The following is a 24159-nucleotide window of genomic DNA, read 5'->3' on the forward strand; positions in this document are numbered from 1 at the left end:
CAGTTTGGCTGAATTTGCCTCAAGTTACTTGCAGCAAAGTGGGAAAGTATTTCACAGAATATAGGCAGCTTCAGGGAAGGACATTTCTCTTTTCGTGCTTCTTGCAAATCCATCAGCAACTGCAACCCCACGAGGGGGCTCTGCCAGCGCAGGTATCAGCAGCATCAACCCTTCCAGTGAGCAGCTCCCACTGGTGCCCATTCACATCTTGCCTGCAGACAAGGCTTTTAGTAGGGAGCCTTGCTTCTGTGGGAAATGGCCATAAAATAAACCTAAGTATGCCTGATATAGTGTGATGTGAAAGCACCTCTTACATGGCAGGGTCTCTAAAGCAGTTTAAATTTCAGGGTGTCAAACTGGTATAGTTGCAGGATAATCAGAATAGTAGTTCCCTTTGGGCTGCTTCTAGGCATGACTGACAGCTACCGTATGATCTCACTGTGCCTGGAACAGGTATAAATAAATGGTAACAAGGAAATTACTTGGATGCCTTATTCCTGCTAGATGTCCCCCAGCTGAAGACACTTGTACAGGAATAGTTTAAGAAAGCCTGGCGTGGACAAGGTTTTTGAGATCAAAGTGCGGAAAATGCTACTGTATATAAGAAAGAGAGCTTCCTCCTATGCAGTACCAAGTACAGTGAAGGGGGAGGGTCATTTAAACAGGACACACAGATCCAGATAAGACTTCATTATATCTTTTAATACAATGTCCATTAAAATTCTGAAGTGAAATGAACTGTATAATGGCAATCACAAAAGTGTAAGGAGAATATACGTTCCAGTTCAAGGAAAGATTTGTCCCTATAAAGCATAAAAAGAAACGAGTGATGAAGGTCATTTAAATGCCATTGTATGCGTTCCCTGGAACAACTGCTTTGGCTCTTTGGTCATAGCACCTGTCAATTGTACAGTGCTTGACTGTTCACTGCTGTTAGTAGATTGCTAGCACTGAAAGAAATAGAGGTGTAAACAGCCAGAGCAGCAGTGACACAGGAGAACGACACACAGGAGCAGCAGTGACAACTGTCAGCGCGCTGCTGCTGCTTCCTCGATGCGCTCCTTCCTCGTGGCGCTGGGCTCACATGAGCACCATGATGTCTTCCAGCGGCTTTCGGATCAGCGCAGGCACAGTAGCATCTTTCTTGGGATAGCCAACAGGGAGCAGCAAGAGCAGTTTCTCGTTTGCTGGGCGCTGGAGCAATGCCCGGAGTTGGGGTCCGCAGTTGAGAGGTGTGGAGGTCACTGTGTACAGACCTGCGTTCTGCAGACAGACAGACAGCGAGAGTGAGACAGAGGTCTGTGCTCTGTGTAGCTGCTGCTCCAGCCAGGCCTGTACACATTGTCCAGTCCTATTGACTAGACCAGAAACACCTCTTTGTTGGACTCTTTGTTAGAATGTCTGATTTACTAACAGCCTCAGCAGCAGCTAGCAGGGGGATCACTGGCATACCATCCCCTGGAGTTCATCTGGCTCTACAGGCAAATGTTTGGGTGCTTGCCTCCATACAGCTGGCAGAAAGATGCCTTAATAGCTTTGTGAATACTTGTTCCTGCTTAAGAGCTGTACGTCATGGGGATGGGGGACACAGGCTCTGCCTCAGAATTTGTCACAGGAGTCTGTTGACAGCTCTTACAGTAGCCAATGTTCTGGCTTACATGAGAACCCCAAGATAAGTCTGCGTACCACTCCTTCTCTCATACAAAATCTCACAAAAAAAAAAAAAAATCTAAGCAGTCTGACAAATAAGAACAAGCTGATATTATCCAAGATATGACCACACAGCTGAGGTGCTTCCTGAGAGTTACACATGTGAATTTCAGTCTCTCCCTTTATGTAATTCAAACATTTTTGGAGGCTTAGAAGTATAAATTCAGTCAAGGAGAGGTGCTCAGGCAAGTGTTAAGTAATCTCTATGATATTATCAAGAGAAGGACTAATAATGGCAGTGCCAAATGTTATGAGTCAATGGCTCTGTGTCCTTTAACATTGTCAATCAATTTGTAGGAGGTGGCAAAGACACCGCACTAAGGAACCTGACAGCTGGTGGGAAGCCTCAGAAACACCACCTGATGGGGGGCTGGCTCACTCCTACTGCTTCTGACTAAGGTACCAGTGACACAATGCTGGTTCTGCCCCATTCCCTGTGCATTTTGTTTGCTTGCAGCTCCATGGAGGGGGAATACAGAGCACTGTGCAGTTGCACAGCAGCAAGATCCCAGCAATGTGCTTCTGCATTTGCTCGCTTCTCAGATTTCCCATCCTGAAGATCCTCCTGAGGAGCAGCAGTGTGGGAAGGGAACTGTCACTCAAAACAGAATGAAGGAGAAATGCAAGTTCCTGCCAGGAAATTGGCCTAATATAAGAGGTGGCACCTTGCTGTTATCCTGTGGACAGGCCAAGATAACTATCAGAATAGCTTCACTATTTAAACACTTGTGTGAGTACATCAGAACTGAGCACTGAGACACCACCGAGAAAATCCAACTGGCTGATGGTCAGCATGCTGAGCTTTAGAAATCAGTCCACTTTCAGAAATGCCTCAGAAAGGCTGATTGAAATAGTACAGCCTGTTTTGTGAAATATGTCCCTGATTTTTTTTTCCAGCATTGTGTACTAAAAATGATTTGGGGTCAAGCTCTCTTTTAGGGATTACTCAAAAGAAGGGGCCAGTGTGGCACAGTACAGTCATGCTTGGATAGTCTGCAGACCCTGTCAGCTCTGCAAGCACAGAGCAGAAACCATAGGTGTTGAAGCCTATGCTGGGAGAAAAGTGACAACTCTGGAAGTAAGCTTGTTTCTTCTTGTTAACCAGTACTGAGGAATTACCTTCTCAGACGTAGGGCTGTGCAGAATAACTTTAAAACTCAAAACTAAGACATATTGCCTAGAATTTGAGTCATCCAGAGGACTGTTAACGCTAAAATCTAAATTGGGTTACACCCTCATTTGGGCAGAATAGTCTTGGTATATAATCAGAACTGATACACTGACTCCCAGTATGTTGGTTCTGTGAATGTACCTGCAGAGCAGCAAGCAGGATACCACAGGCAATAGAAACACTGATTTCATTGTAGTAGTGAGTCTTCTTTTTGCCATTTGGAAGCTGCCCGTATACTTGCTTGAAAATGAGGATCAAATATGGAGCAGTGTCCAAGTACTCTTTGATCCAGTTTGTTCTGCAAAAGAATAATGTTTAAGACACTTATTTTGCAACCTTTTCACTCTCCCGTAAGTCACATATACTATCTAAAAGGGGCACTAAAAGTACATGACAATTATAGAAGTACACTGAAGCTTAGAACATTTACTGCAAAGGATTAAGCATTATCAGCTTAAACAGAAATATTTCTGGAAAAAAAAAAAAGCTTGAATAGAGTTCTCAGTTTTAACAGATTCAGCTGAGGAGTTGATGCACTCACTCTGAAGAGTGGTATTGCATAAAAATAGGAGGTAGTTCTTGACCTCTTATCTCTGAACTGGCCTCATGAGCATTTGGTCTCAAGATTATTTAATTTCTGGCATTTTGTAGACTTGCAGCTCCATCAGTTAGTAGCAATGCTGACTTTCTGTGATAGCAGCGTAAACTGCTGGCAGAAAAGTTCAAAACTTCTTGGTTTAAGGTGTAAAACTAAATATAATCTCACAGCAAAATAAAATTATTCTTTTTCTGGGTATTTCAGACCTGTTAGAATTCTTTTCCCATTTTTTTTTTTAATACTAATATATGCAATTGTGATATAGGATTTAGATAAGAACATGTGTGCTATCTATTGTTCTAACTCAAAATATAAAAGGTACTATCTTTTGGTTGTCTGCATGGGATATAAAGTTACATATGGTATAAACACCTAAAAAACAATAACATCATGAAACAAGTAGGGAAATCAACCTCATAAAGTTCTGCAGATACGCTTCATTTGACAAACTAAGACTCAGTAAATGGCTTCCCATTGTGTGAAGTTGAGCAAGTCAGTCAGACATTGGAAGGCATTTGGAACAACTAAATATTGGATAATTTAGCAATTGCATAGGGACGAGCCTTGGGGCTACTTCGGTCAGCAACAAAGCTCCCAATGAATTTGGGAGCTTCATTGTCTGTCAAACAACAGGAAAAAAGTAGGATGAGTTATGGCAGCAGAGGTTACATAGGAAAAAAAAAATACGGAGCCAAATGTTTGGAGAATTTTAAAGATGGAGAGTGCATAATCCCTTTACTGGAAGCAATTTATGAACCAGCCACCAAGGCATAATTCTACATATATATTTAACCTTTTCTTTCTAAACGTGAACCTTAGAAATATAATAAAAGCAAGAGATAGTAAAAAATGGAAAAGGATACTAGAAGAATTCAGACAAGCTTCTTTTATCACTTCAGTTTTCTGAACTGTAGTGCTTTAAGTAAGATTGCCGTCATCTTGAGAATGAAGACCATGCCATGCAACAGGAAAGATGGTACCAAACATCTGAGTCACTTATTTCATCCCTCTTCTGGTAAAGTTAAAGCACACAGGCATAGTGAGTTTTTCTTTTGTGTGTTATCAGTCAGGTGCTGCATCTCACCTGGCCTTTAGAACAAGGCAGACAGAATGAACATAAAGACAATTTTTTTTTTTTTTAAGCTCCTCCTGGGTGGAAACTCCACTTTCCCCAAACAGGAGTCTTTGCTTCCCAGCTGTAAATTAACAAAAGGACCATATTATAGCTACTCTTGCAACTCTCTGGCTGGAGAAGCCTCTGACACCAACTTCCGTCTTTTCCTGTGATGAGGACATGGGAAATATTTACAGCTGCCCACCTGAGCAGCATCAGAAAACTGGTGAGAGTTTAAGGAGCACAGACTTGAAAGAACAATTTTAAATCAAGGTTTTAAAAATTGAGCTGAATATTGTCAGGTTTTATGTTGTTTTTTGTTTTCCTGAAAAGAAGTGAAAAAAAATGCAGGGGGAGGGGGAAAATCACTACTAAAATATCCTGGTATAGTCTTTCCTAGACTGAAACATGGCTCCCTTCAAAACTCTTAACCAACTAACTTTTTCATACCTCAGTCTTTTCAGGTCATTAACCCATCTGTCTCCCATCCTTTTTTTGTAGTTGATTTCTTCTTCTTCTTCTACAATCTCACGGATCTTATGTTTTAAATATGGATCTTGCACTACCACAAAGGTCCAGGGCTCAGTGTGCGCTCCACTGGGTGAAGTGCCTTCATATAAAAACAGAGCAAAATGAAACCCCAGGAAGCAGGGCGTGCAGTAAGAAGTATCAGCTCTTCCTTGTAGGCTTTCAGACTACAACAGAGCAATGGAAGAGCAAGTGGATGAGATGGAAAGGACTCAGATAAGTTCCAGCAGACAATCATATTCATTTCTTTCTCAAAGAATATGAAGTCCATTAATGAAGTTAGTAATTTCATAGAGCCATCTTAGAGGAAACTAAAGTTGGGGATTTGTAAAAACCCCTTTGTGGTTCTTATGATGAGGCAGTACTATGGTGCAATATATGAACACAGTAATGTTATTGCGAAACATTATACCAAAATATATACCTGAATATGCACCAAATGCTGAGACACAGTTTTAGCTGAAGGGCAAAGCTAATGTCTTTCAGGGAAACAAAGCGAAGTGACCACATGCAGGGCTCTGTCACTGACTGACAAAGATGAGGAGCTGTACAATGCAGACATCTGTCATTTAGCCTACAGGTTTGAGTTTGTTGTCCCAAAGACAGCTGGTGTATGTAGGTGTGCACATATTAAATCTGCACTTGTTCATTCAGTCCTGATCATTACACACCAACACCACTGGACAACATTTTAACTGTCTAGAGGATGAAAGCCAGAAGTTGAAGAATATAGTTATCGGTGTAGGTTCACAGATTAATAAATTATATGTCTCTAGTCCCTCATACACATTTTAAAAATATTTGAAAGTCTCAAACACACATAATGTCTGCTTACCTAGGCACCAATTCCAGTTTGAGAAGCACTGAATAAGCAGCTTGAACTATCTTTTGGATTAAAATGTGTTTATATCATGAACCTTACCTCTCCTCAGGTTTGAGTTAGAAAGGATAACCTTTATGCTTTGCTCTGTTTTCTTTTTCTCCACAGAGCCCAAAGCTTTCAGGATTATTTAGTACTTCATCTGCAGTTCAGGCTTGTTCGCTTTGCTGCATTTGCCAAAACATGCTCAGTGTTTTAATGATTCCAAGCTAATTAGAGGAAGATGGAGACTTACAGAGCAGTAACAAAGCTGCTTAGAGTTTTTAAAAGGAAACAATGCACTTCAAATGCTAAGAATCTCTATATTATTAATCCTGCTAGAGGTTACTGAACTTTTCTCTAAGGCAGCTTGTGCCTATTTTGTATACTAGCAGCAGCTGGTTCATAAAATAAGAGAAATAATGAGGGTCAAAACCACGCCTGGCTGAAGTTAATGTCACTAAAGTAGAGATGAGATTAGCCCAGGATGTGACAGTACTGATTCGAAACACATAAATTCAAAAAAAAGAAAAAAAAAGGAAAAAAAAGAGCCAACCCCCTGAAAATTAATTTCTAACATTCAATCAAATAACCTCTATCAGTGTCCTCAGTGTAACACTCCAGTCATATGCAACACAGCCCTGGCACTGATGTTGAAAGGACTGGAAAAATTTTTCTGTTCTAGACTGAAAGTTTTTTCTAATAATAAATCTGAACCATTTCTGTCAACCAAAATATTTTTAATTGCCGAGACAATTTCATCAATTTGTTTTGAAAAAACAAACAACAAACCAACAACAAACAAAATGCACACATGGTAAATATCATCATAATGCATTAAATTTAAAAGTATGTGAAGTACACATGGTTTGATATTTTTGAGAGAAAAAACTTCAATATTTCTATTTGAAGGATGTCTCACTAAACTCTACATTGATTTTACTTTAAATAGCATTTAAAAATTGAAAATTAAATGTTTTGTTTCATGGTATTGAAATGCTCCTTTTCCCTTTTGGGTTCACTACAGATATAAAGGAGCTGGGAACGTCCCAGTGCCAGACCCCTATATAAAGCTGTTCAAGCTGAGTAATTTCCAATCAAGCAATGGGTGCTCATGGATTATGGCCACAGGTGAATCTAAGAAAACCATACACTAAATGCAAGTTCCCTTGGCTTTTCCACATCATTTTTACACAGCCGAACAGCAATGCTGATTTTTTTATTTTTTTTATCCCCAGACCTTGAACCACCCAGTACCATACCTGCTGTTCTGATGACGTTATCGATAACCTCCCTGGGGACTGGCTCATCACTGAGAAACCTGACAGATCGCCTTTTATTAAGAAGTTCATAAAACATCTGTGACCTTTTAATCATTTCGGCCTCAGAGTAGCGCTCTGCGAAGAAGGGGACATGGGCAACATTTTCATCAAGTCCTTGCCACTCTTCATCAACCTCTGCAAGAAAATAAATGTAGTTAGGGTTGGTTTTTTTTCTTTTTTTTTTTCCTGGAGAATGTTTTTTATATGTTTGGCATTCACTACTGTAGTGCACTTTGGCCTGCATTGGCGTACATTGCACTTCTACACCACTGGAAAGGCAAAGTCTGAGGTTCCAGTTAACACAACCCATTGATCCCTAGCTCCAGCTACTGAATAAACACCTTGTTTAAATATCGAGAGGCAGGAAGGCCCTGGCTGGCTGTTGCAAGCTTGATCCACAAAGAAGTTATGGTCTTCTCCATTTCAGTCTGCAAGGCTGCCTGTAAAAACGGGTTACAAGCTGAAACAGTGGTAAAAGGTAGCCAATCTTTCAGCCCAATTTTCTCAGTAAGTAAATGTGAACATGTGTGTTCCTTTCTGAGCGGTCTAATAAGAAAAAAAAATCAGTTAAATTACTGAGGTTAATTAGAGGGCTTAACTACCAATATGTGTAAAATTGCCTCTGAAGAGCTGAATGTTAGCTTCTTCCATATTCATGTTTCATAGAAGCAGCATTACAACTCTAGGCTCTGTGCAAATGTGACTTTGTGGTTAAGTTCTTTGGTTTCATGATACTTTCAGCATAAAAGGAAATGGATGACAGGCATCTATACTTAGGATAACAATATATCAAATGCAGGATATTGTGTTTCTTGTCTTTAATTTAAGAACTCAAAATGGTTCCTCATTTCACTAAAATCTGTCTCTTCAGGGTTTTTTTATACCACAAAATGTATCTCTTGTTTTCTCCGATATGCCCTTTTCCTCCCCTGCATTCCTGGAATCAACAGGGATTTTTTGCAGCTGTGATATGGAAGTTAAAGCCATTTAAATTTTGCATTTTGGATGGTCAATAATATTGAGCTATCTTCTACAAAGGGCTGAGTCAGGAAGAAGTATCCCAGTTCTGGTTTTAGTCACCATTAGGCTATTATTCTGGAATCATAGCAAATCCCAGTGCATATTCAAACATCAATTATTCCTGTGTTTTAGTAGTATGAACTTGCCTTAGAGACAAGGCTGATTTTTTGTTCTTTTTATAAACAGCAGTGAAATATTCACAAGAATGGCTCAGCATGTCCAAGGTGCTGCAATATACACGGTTTCCTATGTTGAATTTAAGCAGAATAATTCTGATCCCCAAACAACATATATTTCATTCTGTTTACAAAGAAGCCACCCATAAAATTTGTTTTGTTTATCATTTCATGCTTGTGTTAAGCACTCTCAGTCACAGTCTGCAAGTATCTGGCTCCAGGGTAATAGGAAGCAGTGACCCATTGTAAAAATTATTTTTGTGGTCATCTTGAACACTCAAACTAAAAAGGAAGTGGATGCCTCTTCCTAGTGTTCCCTTTGTGGTTTACACTTAGTAAAATAGAATATTTACTGTTCAATAGCAACCAGCTGACTAGGACTTGCCCTTTGCCACAGTTCTGGTGATCTTCTCTTTCTGAAACTTTCAGACCACCAAAAAATTGTTATGCCTCCTCCACACACAGTAAAGAGAATACTACAGGCTTAAAAGGCTGTGTTTACACTAGCAGGTAGTGTAGTGCAATAGGATGTCAAGAAGAAGAGCTTTTGCTGGGGACCTGGTGTTCAACATCATACGTGTTTCAGAGCGGTAGGGTAGCTGGAGAGGGGAGACAAAGATATGATTATAGCTTTGCATCCTTCTCACCTCTCCCATCCTATGCATGGTACCATAGGATGCCATTTTCTAGGTCAGCTACATTATGCTGGTAAAAGCCAACATGCAAAACTTCCCACAGTTTTTCCCACAAGCTGGGGCAGTGATGGCTGGCAGCCAAAAAATTTGAGAGGAAAAGCGATGATGCAAAAATGTATAAAACCCTAAGAAAAAAAACAGGAAGTTGTAGGATGACGGCTCATCAACCCTTTCTGATTTGACTGAGGATTGCATGGCTAGTACAGAAATTCAGAAGATGTTCATTGATACAGACAGGACAGAGAATCATGCAACCTTTGGGCATGCAATGTCTCCTGCAAGCTCTTCTTGAGGACTTGCAGGCTTGGAAGCTGGATGGCCTCCTGCAACTGTCTTGATTGGTCCAATAAAATTAATTATCTCTCTCCAAATCCATCTTGTGTATAGCACTACTGATACTGCAACAAAGATATTCATTGTTGAACTGAGATTTAGCAGTTACACAGAATGGTACACATCTTTATTTCATTCATAGGTGCTCATGTAAGAGGAGCTTCTAAATGTAAAAAATACTCTCCTTACGATAAAAAAAAACTTCCTGAAATCAGCTGAGGTTGTGCATTGTTTTTCAGAAGGTGGAATCTGACCAGAAAATTATACTGAGACTAAGTATTGGTTTAGTGTCTTGGTGAAAATTTCAGGTCAAACTATACTATTTGTGTTTACATCAATGTGCTGTTGTGATTATCCCTGTTCATTTCACAAATTTACAATGTTAAATGTCCTGGGAAATAGATTATTTCTAGCCTAGAAACAATTAAATAAAACTAAATCCAAGACCCAAGAGTTCTTGTGTGCTTTCACTATTTACTTTCTACAATAAGGTTTTTATGAAAGTTCAGAAAGTAGGAAATACCATACATCAGTGCACTGTACCTTTTATTCAGCTGTTGATGAATGAGACTCAATGACCTAAACTTAGCTCCCAAGCAAACCCAAGACCTGCTTAGTCATATCTTTTTCTAATATTATTGCAAAGCTATCAACAATCATTTTGAGTTAGAGATACTGAGCCTCGTCTATAAAATACTGAAAACCTTTACAAAGGGGGTTTGTCAAATCAGAGCAAAGGCTGGAGGAAATTCATGTAATCTCTGTACCTGGTTTTGAAACACAAGGAGAGTAAAGCCAGGTAGGTGATAAACCATCAATACCATCAAGGACTGGAGAACAAGATCAACCTACTTATATGGATGAAGACAGTAGTCAGAGAACTGACTCAGATGATGTACTTAATCCAAAGAGAATATTGTTTGCAGCCAGTGGAGTGCAGAGGCCTAGAGAGCAAACTGGATGAGCTGTCAGTGCCTGTAGAGGACATGAAGCAAAACATGACAGAGAAGGAAGAATAAAGACATAATAACAACAGCAGTGCCTGGTTTAACTTCTGCAGGAAGCATATCAATAAAAATAGGTAACAATCAATGCTGTGGTAGATTTTAAAGAAATAAAACATAGCATGGCCAAAATAAAAAAGGATTGTTTTTTGAAATGCACTGCCTTCTGGTATAGTGTGAAGCCTACAGAAGCCCCCAAGGTCATAGCTAGACGAGGACACATCTTTAGGAGAGTCATATTGCCTCAGCTGCATCATCGTCACCAAGTAGCTGGTGGAAACATACCTTTCCAGGCGTAGACCAAAGAGGAAATACTATTACAAGACTAGAAACCAGGCTTCCCAGCTGAAGCATCCAATACCTTAATCAAATAACCTCTTCTTCTCTTGGTGCAGTGACTCTCTTAGCTTTGGTTTCCATGACAGGAGAGGATGTTATTTAAAAATAAAAAAAATAATATTAATAATAAAAAAAAGTACCCCTAAACTAAGAATTATCATTTCACACAATTTAATTGACTAAATGAAAGGGTAAGGAAAAGCATGTCTATAACTGTGGCTCTCAAGAGAACTTTTTTTTTTTTATCCCTTATTTTACCTAGTTTTTTCTGTTAAGAGAGAACCAAGGGATTAAGAAAAATTAAGTTGGAGAACTCAGATCAAAGAATTCAGAGATCAGGAAGCAGAGAGATTTGGCATTTCTTTAAATCAGAAGAATAAAAATATCTTAAATGTAATTGGTTGAATAAACATCTCAATTAAATGATCTCTAGGCAACTAGGAATGGAAGAAAGGTGTAAATTAGCACAGAAACCTTGACCTTGTGATACATGAGATATAAAACTGGTAGTTTTACCTAAGGTCAAGCTGACTTAAATTTTGCAAGGTTTCTTTGCTTGTTTTGTGGTGGGTTTTTCCAGGGAGGAAAAAAAGTACTTTAAAAGATTAAAGGTAAGGTGACTAGTGAGAATGAGTGTGAGATCATTCATTACAAACGCTTGTTTACATCTCTGTGTATTCCGTCACTTCATGGACAACAGACATCCTGCTAAGTCAGTCTGTTATCTTGTTAGGCACATTCTCAAGATTGTCATCAGTTCTGTTGTACATTTACAATAGTTATCACACTTCCTGCTTTTTAAGCTAACCTGAAATAATTTTGGCTCAGACATCCCAGATGAGATCTCATTTTAAAAATACTAGTTCTCTAACTTGCTTGAAAATTCTTCTCTGGATACATTTAGGGAGGTTATGATCAGCCTACAAATCACATAATAAATTTTGGCTCAATTTGTAGCAAAAATTCGTACCAGGAGTTCCTAATAACAAACTCACACTGAGAACAATGACTTGCCACTTCATTTCTGTTGACCACTGACACTTTCCTGTGTTGCTGGCTCCCGAATGTACGTCATTAAGAAATTACACTTGTATACGCCTTGGTTTTACACAAAGGCCATTAGATAATGTTAACAATTGTTTCTGAGGCTGATCCTTCAGAAACCTGACTTGTAATGTCAGTCTAGACCAATGCATTTGGTTTCCAAACCAGCTCTCTCAGTTTCTTCTCTAAGTAACTCCTTTAGCATAGAATTGCTCTCCGATTCACTTTTCCAGTGTAAAGACATGTTGCATAGGAAAACATTTAAATGTATATGAAGAAAGATTTCAGATACTTGGACTTAAAATGCTGAGCAACTGCTGTGGTTTTCGGCTTGATTAATATCAGACTGCTACAGAATCTGCCACTACAGGAATCCCTGTAGTGAATCCAATCCTGAACTAAGTGTGTGTCTAATAGGGTACTAAATGAGATGGAGAGCCTAACTAGTTGGTTATAAATAGTGGTTAGCAAACTGATCCTGAAAACCTCAAGAGTTGTTCAGGGATCTTAAGAAATAGAAGAATCAAGTTTGAGAGGCAGACCCTAGAAGAAAGAAGCCAGCTTCAAAATACTGTGAAAATTACCTGAAACTGGAATATAGTTATAGAAGGTTTCTTAAGATCTTCAGAGGGCTGGAGTGATTTACAAAAGGAAGATTTGCTGGTTTACTTAGTAAAAGGAAAGCTGAGAGGTAATCTGAATGCTGTCTATAAGCCACAGGAGGGTATACACCAGGACTGGAAAAGTATCCTTTAAACTAACAAGAAGGTGGAACAGGAAAAATGGTTATAGGGTAGTATTAAATCAGTTTGGGAAAAAAAGTATTTTGAATCCCTAGCATGAAGTTCGGGAATAGCCTTCCACCAAGGCTGAAGAAAGGAGGTCAAAAAAGGCCATTTTCCATGTTCATTTAGCTGATGACAAAGGCTGGAGGTGTGAGCAACAGCAGGGAGATAAGCACAATGATGCATCACGCCCATGTAAATCCTGTGTTCCTAAATGACAAAAAGCATGAACTGTCATTGAATTGGAAAATTAAACTGCTACTGTCTCATTCGTGTCAGTCACATTATTAAAAGACATGGGAACCCTTTGATCTTGGGGAAAGGAGGAACACTTCTAAGTGGGAGAGGTCTATTTTAAAAAATATCACAAGCGATGAGCAGTGCATTTTCCAAAGAGATTAAACATTTAGGCCTTTACACATTGCTTTATAGACCTGAGTATGTGAGAAGTAGAGTATGTCACCAAAGTCCTCACAATTAATTAAATAAAATTCAACCTCATTCTTCACACCACTGTAAACTGGATCTGTATTTTTCTTATCCCCCAATTGTATTGATTGGAATCTATGGCCAAGAAAGCGACCAATATACAATAAGCTCAATGGGCTAAAGACTGAACTTGTCTTGCAACAATTCAGATCTAATTGTGGAAACCTAAAGCAGTGGGAGATGAGGTATCCCCACTTTGGGATAAGATGCCCACCACTAGAAGAGTATCCCTGTGACTCACCCTTCAAGGCAAGGCTGAAGAAATATCTTTTTCATCTGTGTCTAATTGGTAATCACACATGGTGTAATCCAAGACATGGCCAGATATACAGATGTACAGACCATTCTTGCCAGTCCACAGCATAACAATCTCTTATTCTGGATCTCATAAACAAAGGGAAAAGTTACAGGACAGATGGGTATGCAAACAAATCTGAAGTACTGCCAGTTAAGGCATTAAACTAATGGACTGAGAGTACACTTTCCACTTAATCAAAGAATTGGGTTTCTGGCTGCTCTGTGAAACGTCTTTCTCTTCAGCTACAGAAAACATAATGCAGACAAGCTTGGGAGCTTGCCTTGAGAGCTTTTCCCATTCTTCCCTTCACTGCCAATAAGTGACTCTACTGAGTCTGCCCAAGCAGTTCAGCTAATTCCACTGAACGCTTTGCTGCTCAAAGGTATGCCCCTCTCAGGGGAACCATCCCTGCTGGTGCCACTTCAGGAAAGGTTCATGGGGCCTTTGATGTCACCAGAGCAAGTTCAGCACTTTTCTCACGGAGCACTTCACTCTCTTGGCAAAGAACCTTCACTTTGGTCATGGATGTGTATTAAAAGACTCGCTCTTCAGCTGCCCCTTCCTGTCAGAAGGCTGTTTAAAATTCAGCTTGTTCACCTACACCTTTCTAGCTTTACACAAGGCCTTAAAAGTATTTCATCTTACCTAACTAATCCTCACCTAACTAATCACCTAACAAATTCCCTTCATACAAGCCAGCTTGAGACATTTCAGTAGAAATTCGCTTTTCTGATAAAGTAGATTTGTAAAGTAGCAGAATTTACATAGCAAGTAAAATATTCTTTACCATTAAGAAAACTTCTGTTCACATCCATATTTCCATTACAGCATCTAGGTCAGTCAGTGAAAATTTTAACTCTGACAACAAGGTGAATATTTTCATCTTTAATTGTAGCATTAGCAGAGCAGCAGATCTTTACCAAGGTGGCCATACTCTCTTAGTAGTAGGTGGCCATATCTCTTAGTAGTAGGTGGCCTACACACAGGCTGGGCTTTACCCTGCTGAAGAAAAACTTCACTAAGGATGATGCAATTATTTTAAATTTTCTGCAGGTAAAAGATATGCCGGTTTTGCAAAGATGCTTGTTTGAATCATATGCCCTTAAGTGAAAAGCTATTATTTGTTGTTAAAAGTAACATAGCAAGAAATCCTAATTTAATGTTGGATGACATGGTACATAGAGGTTTTATTTAAAAATAAATAAATCTCCTTTCAGCAGCTGCACAAACTTGCCTATCTACCTTTCTATATTTTGTAAGCAATTTTAAACTGGTACAGTTTTGAATTTAGCACCTGAATAAATGGGAAAACAACTAAGGCATAAAAGAATAACATTTCGTATATGGAGCTGTAGCAGTGATGTTCCTTGTTAAGAGCAAATATGTCTGTCTAAATCTAAAATTTTTAACTATATAGAAACAGCTGAAATCAAAGATATCACTGATAATTCATGGTTTATGACTTGAACTACTCACAGGAATTTTAATTTGCAGCAATTTAACTGAACTAGTAAGCCACTACTGACAAAGCAAATATGGGAAAATTTTATACTGAACCTATTTTTCATTGAACAAAGGAGGGTAGAGCATATGAACTAATTTTTAAAGAAATCTTGTATATTTAGGAAATAGTCAACATAGTTTAAAATGATTAATCAACTATTTCTGGAAACTTACACAACACTAACCAAAAGAACATTGAACACTGAGAAAATAAAGATAAATAATGGTTATTAGAAATAGGTATATGTGCAGAAATACAATATAATTTTCAAGATTCCTAGAAGCAGGCTCAGGTAATGTGTCATGGGAGAAAAAGAAAAAAACACATGAAAAGCCTTTGAAACCAGCTTGAAGAAAACAAACAAAAAAAAGGATGTATTAACAGCAAGTTTAAAAAAACTTTGTATAAACAGAACTCTCTAGATTTTTATTTCATGAGGAGATAAAGGGACCTTATGAAGGATAGTCAGGAAGCAAAACGAAGGAAGGGCACATTTTGTGCCCAGACTTTTGTCCAAGCTGTGCACCTGAAATCACTACTGAAAAAAAAAGAGGTATTCTGTACAGGTTCAAATACACAGATGAGTGAAGAGATTAGCAACATCACCACATTTTGTTTTTAAATATTTGATCAACATAGCTCCCAAACGATCCCAGTGCTAATCCAGCTAAAATTCTTCATGGACATTCTGAGAAGTCACAAATGACAGACTTTTTTTACTAACTGCAATAAAACCATTTCCAACTTTTCGGGGGTGCTGGGACCAAATATGTAGCACTGAACGGTAAAGTGGGATGAGATGTCTATAATATCAGGTTGCAGAAACTCCTTCCTTGGGTTTTTCCTTTGCTCACATTAACGAGGGCTGGGAAGAGGCTGGGGGCACTTCAGCAGTATCTCCTTTCTTTCACTACATTGCCCATGGCATCCCTCAAAGGTCTGAGATCTGCTGTGCAGAGGGACAGACAGGAGTCTTTGAAAATGCATTTGCTTTTTGAACTGACCTGTGGATCTGGAGTAAATAGAAATCTACAGAACAAGTGGCGTGACATGAGGAAAGCCTCCTCCCAGAAAGCTGACAAGCTCAGGCACAGCAGCAGTGCAACACGATGCATTGTTGTCACTGTGACAAGTCCAAAGATCACATCTCTTTTATTCATATCAGCAGGTAAAACTCAAACAACAAAAGTGCTCAGATGGATAAGATTTTTCTTACCTTCTTCCTCTAAGTGGTGGTCAGTGCCATCTTTTAAATCTTCATCCACCCACGGGCGAGATAAAGGCTTGGTTTTAGTCTCGTGTTTTTCCTTCTTTCCGTTAGTCTTCTTCAGTATTACCCCAATCAAAACACATATAATGGCTATAAAGACTGGGGTTAGGGAAGAAAAAAGTGCCATGACTACAGGACTGTGGAGCCTTCCTTCCCAGTTCAGTGGTTTCTCCTAAAAAAGGAGACCATGAAAAGGGAAGGGCAAAACAGCAATGAGCAGAAAGGGGTGGACCCAAGGTTCAGTCCTTGACCCTATCCTGCTTCTACTTTTCAGCCACCGCCCCCACAGTCTCATCTGTGATATGTTCCCTTTGTTAAGGAGACGCAGGTTTGAATATTTTCTGGGAAGAAACTGCTTATAAGAGCAAGTGCTAAGGAAAGACACTGTCCATGTACAAACTCATAAACAATGTCCACTGTGTGTGTGTGGGAACCTTCCAACACCCTGGACTGAGGCAGAACACTTCTTCCCCCCTCCCAAACCTGCTCATTTTTATTGCTATGGTGACCCCAGTAATCTTCCTTGTAATGATTGTTAGAAAAATCTAAGCAGGATTGTGACTTAAAAACCGGTGGCATGTCTTCAATATTTGACTCAACGTTAATTGTATTGTACATATCCCAGGAAATCAGAATACCACCAAGTGAATATCAGCTTGCAGCACCACCCCTGGGCATGCAAATGAGTCATTAAAACAGTTAAGTAAAGTGGCAGCATTACCTCTGTATGAAGCATGAATGAGATGATTCACAGAACTCTGTATTCATCCACAATATTGTGGGGGAAGAAGAAAGAATCTGAGGAATCAAAGTAATAAGTATTTGAGGACAAAGTATCTTGCTACAGTTTATTTTAAAACTGTGATTCAGCTCTCTTATCAAAGAAAGATTAAAAAGTAATAGGATCCTGGTCTAATCCAAGAAGGGTCAATGTCCAAATGCTTAACCCATTTTTTACCTCATCCAACTGCTTGGGAACTGAATCTGCACAGCAGTACCGAATTGATGCCTTTATCTGGTACTGTTGGGACGTACTAGATGATGAAATGCCAGATGGTGGTGGGTGCTGAGGAGTGTGATGGAGAGTGAGGTACAGGGGTACTGGCTACATGCAGGCACTAGCACCCATGAGCCCTTTTTATTGATGGCTACACACCAGCCCTGCCAAGCCTAATCTTATGCTGCACAGAGCCAGCTCTGAAGTCTCTGCATCCATGGCAAATTAATCTGCCTTTTAGATAAGCCCACCCAAGATAAGTGGAAGAAGTTATGGCTGTAACCATTCCAGGAGATGGTGTGTCCCAGGGCCCTGACACATCATACTCTGAGACTGGCATCTGCTATGGGGGCATTGTGGATCCTGCCTAGGGCATCCCCTGTTTCCTTAATGTTGGAACCAGGGCACAGAGGAGAAAAAAGCTGGGATATGCACAGGTTTCATCCTCACAGATTCTCAGTCTATACCCTAGCCACTCACATCTCTCACCCCACTGGTTTTGCAGCACTGGGCACATCCTTATGGTCCCATTTGACACTGCCTCTCCAAAGGCTCCCTACCTTCCCACACTTCAGCAAATACTGCTGCTTGCCTTAAGAAAGGGTCTTGTGTGTCAGGAAGCACAGATTAATCATCAGGTTGCTGCATGGGGAGAGGAATATGTGGCCATACTGGTTGGCCATGCAGGATGAAAGTCTGACTGGCGGTCTAGTCATATATCCTCTTTAAATACAAGCTCCTTGCATTAAGGGGCAAGGCCAAGAAAGCTGCTCAGCTATGCACACATTATCTAGATGTGTTTAGGGGCAGAGTGCAACTGCCTCCAAACCTATACCCAGGTTAGGCTTTCCCAGATGCCCAGCTCAGATACAGAATAATTTTTTTTTTTTTTAGCTTCAAAAAAGTCAGGAGAAACATTACAAATAGCCTTGTTCCTAGGCTATTTATTATTTATATTTTATTATTTATTATTTATTAATTAATAAAGCTTTTCTAACAGACATGGAGAGAAGCTAGAAAATTTAGATAGAAATACAGCCATTGAGAACACCAAAGTACTCAAGCATTACTGCATGAAATCCATATAAACACTCTTAAAAGATACAGAACATCATAGTAAAAGCTTTGGGACTGAAAGTTCTTTCTTTAATACTTCCCATTAAATTTTGTTCTGAAGAAAGAGAACAAGTACTGAAGTATCAAATATAGTCCTTTATTTTTCTCAAAGCAAAAACATGTATTGACCAAATGTCATTTATAGGCTACAAGGACATGTTTAGATAGCACCATGCAGCTTGTTAGATCTGTACTAAGCTCACATGATTTTGCTACCAAGGGTCATGGGATTGATTTACTACCTCTCCTGTTTTACCATCCTACTGTAGATGCACTATGTGAAAACAAAGCCATCTTTCAGCACCCAGACATGAGCTCCAAGTTATGCAGTTCCATCTCTGCTTTGGATATTCCCCACAGGTTCTTTCCATCATCCCCATGATCTCAGCATACCCCGCTCATCCTGCTCGGAGGAGTCTCATGGCTAGGCTAGGGCAAGTCTCTTAAGTTCTTACTTGATGAGTCCATATAGGGACTAACAGAAGAGTTTCCCAAAAGACATAAATTATAGATAAGCCTCCAAATGCACAAATTATCAGTGACCATATGAATGTGAGCTGCACAAATACACAGAAGAGGAAAAGACTGAATGGCTAGGCAGAACCAAAACCATTAGCTCCTTGTCTTTCCTACCTGTTTTTCTATCAGTACACTATTGGAGAAATCTTAAGACTTCTTATTGGATGACATAGGTAACCTATAATGTATAGACATTCAAAAAGGAATTCAATACATCTGTTCAGCTTGGACTAACTATGAAATGCACAACATTAGGTCAAAACACCTAATGTACAAAGATTCTGAGACTTGGGAAGATATATGGAAGGAGGGAACTTTTTGTGCAGTCCTTCGCCTTCCTGTTTTTTCTAATCATCTTACCCTTGACCACATACAAACACAGGCTACACTACCAGATGACTTCAAATGGCTAGGAATGGTTATGAGAATTCTTACCTCAGTCAAAAGCAGATCTGTGTAAAGGACAGCAGCAGTAGAAAAAGAAGAATCCTAACAGGGCATGTACAAAAGAGCCGAGTAGGATGAAGGAGGTAATTGCAAAAAATAGAACACATGTCTGTGAGAGACAACACATTTTTGGGTTGCACATGTTTCTTGCTGAACATTATCAGTTCCACCATCTACAAGGAATGCATGCACTATTTCTGCAACTAGTCAGTGCATAAACCACTGTTGGGACCCTCAAGAGAGACACCAATATCTGGTGATGAAAGTATCCAGGCAGAAAACTTGTTGTGTTTATAGTTAGAAGCAAGAAAAGTTGCCACTGAGTATTGTCTAGATGTGCAATAAAATATTATGTTGGTATCAGGGACAGAAGTGAGTTTCAGATTTGAGTTAGTGTTTATTGAAAAATGACCAAAAAAAAGGCTGTTCCAGGGCCATCCATGATTAGTGCTCCACTCAAGATACATCTGCTATGGGCAAGGCAAAAGTATATCCAAACTACTTAATTTCCCAGTCAACACATAAAGACAAAGGTTTGGGATCAGCTGAAATTTATGCATCGGGTATTTGCATTACTAACAAATATTATTAACTTCATAAACGTCTTCATCTCTGTGATACATCTAGTACATATCCTCTTGGCCTGTGCCAGTGACCAGCACACAACACTTCTGAGCAAGGTGACCCTCACTATCCTGCTGTCTCTTTTCCACTGCCCCCTCTGAAGATATCAGCTATCTTGCTCTCTAGCATTAGATTTGATTACCTTTTTCATTAACTTAGCTCAGATTGCTGCAAATGTTATTACTGCTTATGAACTACCCTTTTGAAATCTAACAGCACAGTGGGTAATACAATCACAGCCCATAGCAACAAAAGCACGAGACAACAATTCACAGTGTAATAGAGTAATTCTTTCATTTGTCCTCAGTATACCGCCTTCAGTTGCAAGCTCCCTGTACTTATATATTACAGGGCAGAAGGAATAACTAGCAATAGACATCGTGGTTCATTAATATCTTTTTAAATAGAATAATGTATTTGTTAGGTTCTCGGGTACCAGATAAGCCATTACTCATGCTCAACAGGACAATAGTGGTCCTAAAAATATTTCTGATTTCAGAAAATAACTTAAATTTTAACCCAGAGCCTAATTTACTGCCAGTTTCATACCAGAGGGAGCAACTTGCTGCTGCTGTACCAGTGTTACCACCATGAACACATAGGAGTTAGTTAACCCATGGCAAGTCTGGTAGACAGTAACATTGCTACTCACTAAGTAAAACTGAGTTTTCAGAAACTCACTAAAACTTTTAGCTCTCAAAATAGAGATCCTGAAAACATCACTGAACTTACATGAAAAACCACGAACGGTCTGCAGATAACACAGACCTTGAAAGTGATTGGCCCCGATGTCAAGGGTTAGGGCTCAGATGGCCAGTAGACAAATGACAGACACTCTCTACTAACCCGCCTCCCTTCCCAAAGGGGAAGAGAAGGGGAACAAGGCAGAGATATTTATTCTCTGAGAATAAATGACAGAAATTGGAAAACTAAAATAGTTTTAACGAAACAATAACAAAAAATAATGACATACACTTAAACATAAACAAAAGCAATATCAAACCCAACTACCCTGATGGCAATTACAACCCGGTCACCACTGGTGCTGTGGACAGGCACGGGGGAAGTCCCAGAGTGAACTCAGTGGCAGACAGGAACCCGATTGAGGAGGGAGTTGTATTCTGGAACTGGATTCGGGAATGCACAGATTGGAATCAAAGGCAGAATGGATGGAGGAGTTCCTGGACAACGACCATTGAAAAAGAGATAAAACTTTGTGATTCCCTCAGCTTTATAATTAATATGATGTATATGGTGTGGAATAACTCATTGGTCAGTTTAGGGTCACTTGTCCTGTCCACTCCTACCTGCAGGTGCAGCCTCTTTACTTTCTGCACCCCCCGAAGTGGTACACAAGATTCAGCAGTGACCTTGGTCTCCCTAGGATCAAGTATAAGCAAGAGCCTTTCTGCACACCGATCCTTAGTAGTAACTATAAACATTGAGCATTATCATTGTCAGAGGTGGACACTGTCTGTGAAAATCTGCCATTAACTTCAGCAAGTACAGTTAATTAGAAGAGCTTTAGCTGAAAAGTAAAATCACTGAACAGAATTTGTTCTCTTCTAGCTCAAATCAGGACACTCAACCATGGTGATGCATAAATACATAAACACAAAATATTGTTTTTCCATAATCACTTCTAGGCATAGGTTCATAATAGGCTACGTTAAAATTTGGGTTATTCTGAGTTAACTTTAACACAAGCCCACAAGGAAAAGGAAGAAAAAAAGAAAAAGGTTAATTTCTGAATAGTTACTTGGTAGGTGAGAGAGCACAGCATAACAGAGCCTGTTACAACCTCTTCAGAGTAGGGGCGTTTAGGGAAGAGGAAGGAGAGGCAGCAATTGCACCCTCTCAATAGCCAGCAAGTTGGGAGTAGCCTCTTCCAGATAAAATATCACAGCAAATTAATTTTCTGCATATCAGGCCAGAGAGGGGAAGTTAGGGGCAAAATGCAGAGGCAGGAGCTCAGAAGGCAGACTACATGTCCATACTACCCAAAGTGTGGAGCTGAAGCATGTGTATAGGTAGACCTGAACCAGCTCCACTGTTACAGCCACCCAGTTTTGATGCCAAAGGCATGAGGTACCAGCCTGCCCATGGCTCTAGCAAGTACAGAATCAGCTCCCCATGCTGACACACCAGCAGCTGCAGCTCTCCAGCCTTCACCCAGGTCCACAGAGCCCATACGTGCTCTGCCTGGGCTTCTGATTGCAGCACAGGCATCACCCCAGGTCTCTCTTCCCCACCAGTGCATGGTGCAGGCGAACAAGTGTTTACAGTGAATTTATAGCTGTGCCCTACATGATCAGACTTTTCAAAACATGATGTGAAGTGAAGTAATAGCAGTAGAGAAATGATAACTGGATGTCCTTTGTAGCTGATGTAAGAAACATTGCTATTGTCTTTTTGATGCAAAGAAGAAATACAGAGGGGAAAAAATGTATTTTAAAACCAAAAAAGTTATCCCCCTACTTTTCAGAGGTAGATTTTTGTTTCCAATTGCTAATACATGTTTTTGTCTGTGCTTACAGAGAGAGAAACTGGGTTTTGTTCCATATTGTTATGACAGAACAGCTGAATGACAGCATGCAGATTTTAAAATCAGCATTTCAAAGCTTCAGCTATTCCTGGAATAGCTATTCCTATTACTTCACTTCTTGTTTGCACCAAATCAAAACACAGCTAGCTTATTTGAAGAGTTTCTTACCTGATTACATCTAAGCCTCTAAAACCTTCATCTAGGAAAACAGTTTCTAGCTATGAACATGAAGGAAGCCTTGAATTCCTACGTAAACATAAACAGCAATGTTCAAAGGGTTTGGGGTTTTGTGGGTTTGGAGTCTTGTTGGTTGGTTGGTTTGGTTTTGGTTTTGTATTTTGGGTGTGGGGTTTTTTTTGTTTTGTTTTGTTTTGTTTTTCTTCTCCCTCTTCTTTACATGCTTTGAATGAGTTTCAATGAGTTTTATCTTCCAGCCTTACCACCAAGGTCATCCACATTCTCCTCTCTTCCACGGGGTGGGTCTGCCCATCCCTAGGCCAAACAGCTTTCCAACTTCCCTCCTTCATAAGGACTACCTTGCTGTCTACAGTGTTGTTTGGACAGCAGATAGGCCACACAGGCTCCTTGTACAGCCTAACAGCAAGCATCTCCCCTTCTTTGCTCTCCCTAAGGGGCCTTTACAGGCCCCTGGAAATGGCTCCTTTTAGATCAGTACCATCAGTGGCCAAGCACTAACTGTCACGATGACTTTCATTCAGTGGTATCAAGGATGATACTTTTCCAGTGTTTTCCTGTCCAGCAGCTGCTGCTTGCAAAGGGGAGCTGAGTAGTGAAGATGGTCATGCCTAGGCATACACAGACTCCAGATCAGCACATATGCTGACCCAGCTCTCAGGTAAACCAGAGGCATCAGGCACTGTGGGAGACATTTTTGGAGTCAGATAATACAACATATGTAGGTATCTGGGAAAGGTGGGATAACTGGACAGTCAGGTTGGCATGCTCCACAGGAGCCTTGAAGCTGGAAAGCCGCATGCCAAGGGACCCAGGATAACACCTCTCCTTCCCATCTTGAGTCATCCTTTTAAAGAGCAATCCCAAGTACACAAAGAATTCACAGGACCACCACAAGAAAACCTGACAGAGATATTGTTGCCCTTTTTGCTAAGGCCAGAAGAGAAAACATTTTTTCCTCTGAATCACTGATCTAAAACCTCACGAGACACAGATGTCTTGCCCAACTCTACTGTTACTTTTACTCTGTGTGTAAATGTTTATTTTATAGCCTGTCATGTCAGCTATGCCAAATTGATCCTCTCAGGCTATAGTCCATCACCTGGGTTGCCAAGAGATGATTAACATTTGCCATCTTTCCTTCTAGAGAAAGAAGCTGCAGCTTTCCTTGGGTGGTCTGCAAAAAGGCAGCATTTCTCATAATGACACCTAGTTCAATATCCCAACACTGCTCAAACAATTCACTTTACTCAGCTAACAGTTCCTTACAGACAGTCACTCTCTGAAATGAAACTGGAAACTGTTAGTGGACTGTTTGAAATATACAGCTACGTGGCACAATTAAACTGCTTGAAGTTTGTTACTCTACCAGTCAAAGAACTTCACACACTGTTTTTCCAGTCATCTTACACCTGATTTAAGCATACAGAGCTTGGAAATGAGCCTGGATGAAGTTT

General features: G+C 39.9%; 1 protein-coding gene across 1 annotated transcript; it reads right to left on the bottom strand.

Annotated features, from left to right (window-relative positions):
• Window positions 1–1080: 1080 nt before the first annotated feature.
• Window positions 1081–16386, bottom strand: IYD (iodotyrosine deiodinase). Its single transcript, XM_008948547.1, has 5 exons — window positions 16206–16386; window positions 7243–7437; window positions 5044–5203; window positions 3023–3179; window positions 1081–1263 (listed from the first exon to the last, which is right to left on the bottom strand). Exons 1-5 carry the CDS (start codon window positions 16384–16386, stop codon window positions 1081–1083), a joined length of 876 nt encoding a protein of 291 aa, XP_008946795.1.
• Window positions 16387–24159: the final 7773 nt, after the last annotated feature.

Source organism: Merops nubicus, unplaced genomic scaffold (genome assembly GCF_000691845.1).
Source record: "Merops nubicus isolate BGI_N331 unplaced genomic scaffold, ASM69184v1 scaffold4491, whole genome shotgun sequence".
Lineage (NCBI taxonomy): Eukaryota > Metazoa > Chordata > Aves > Coraciiformes > Meropidae > Merops > Merops nubicus.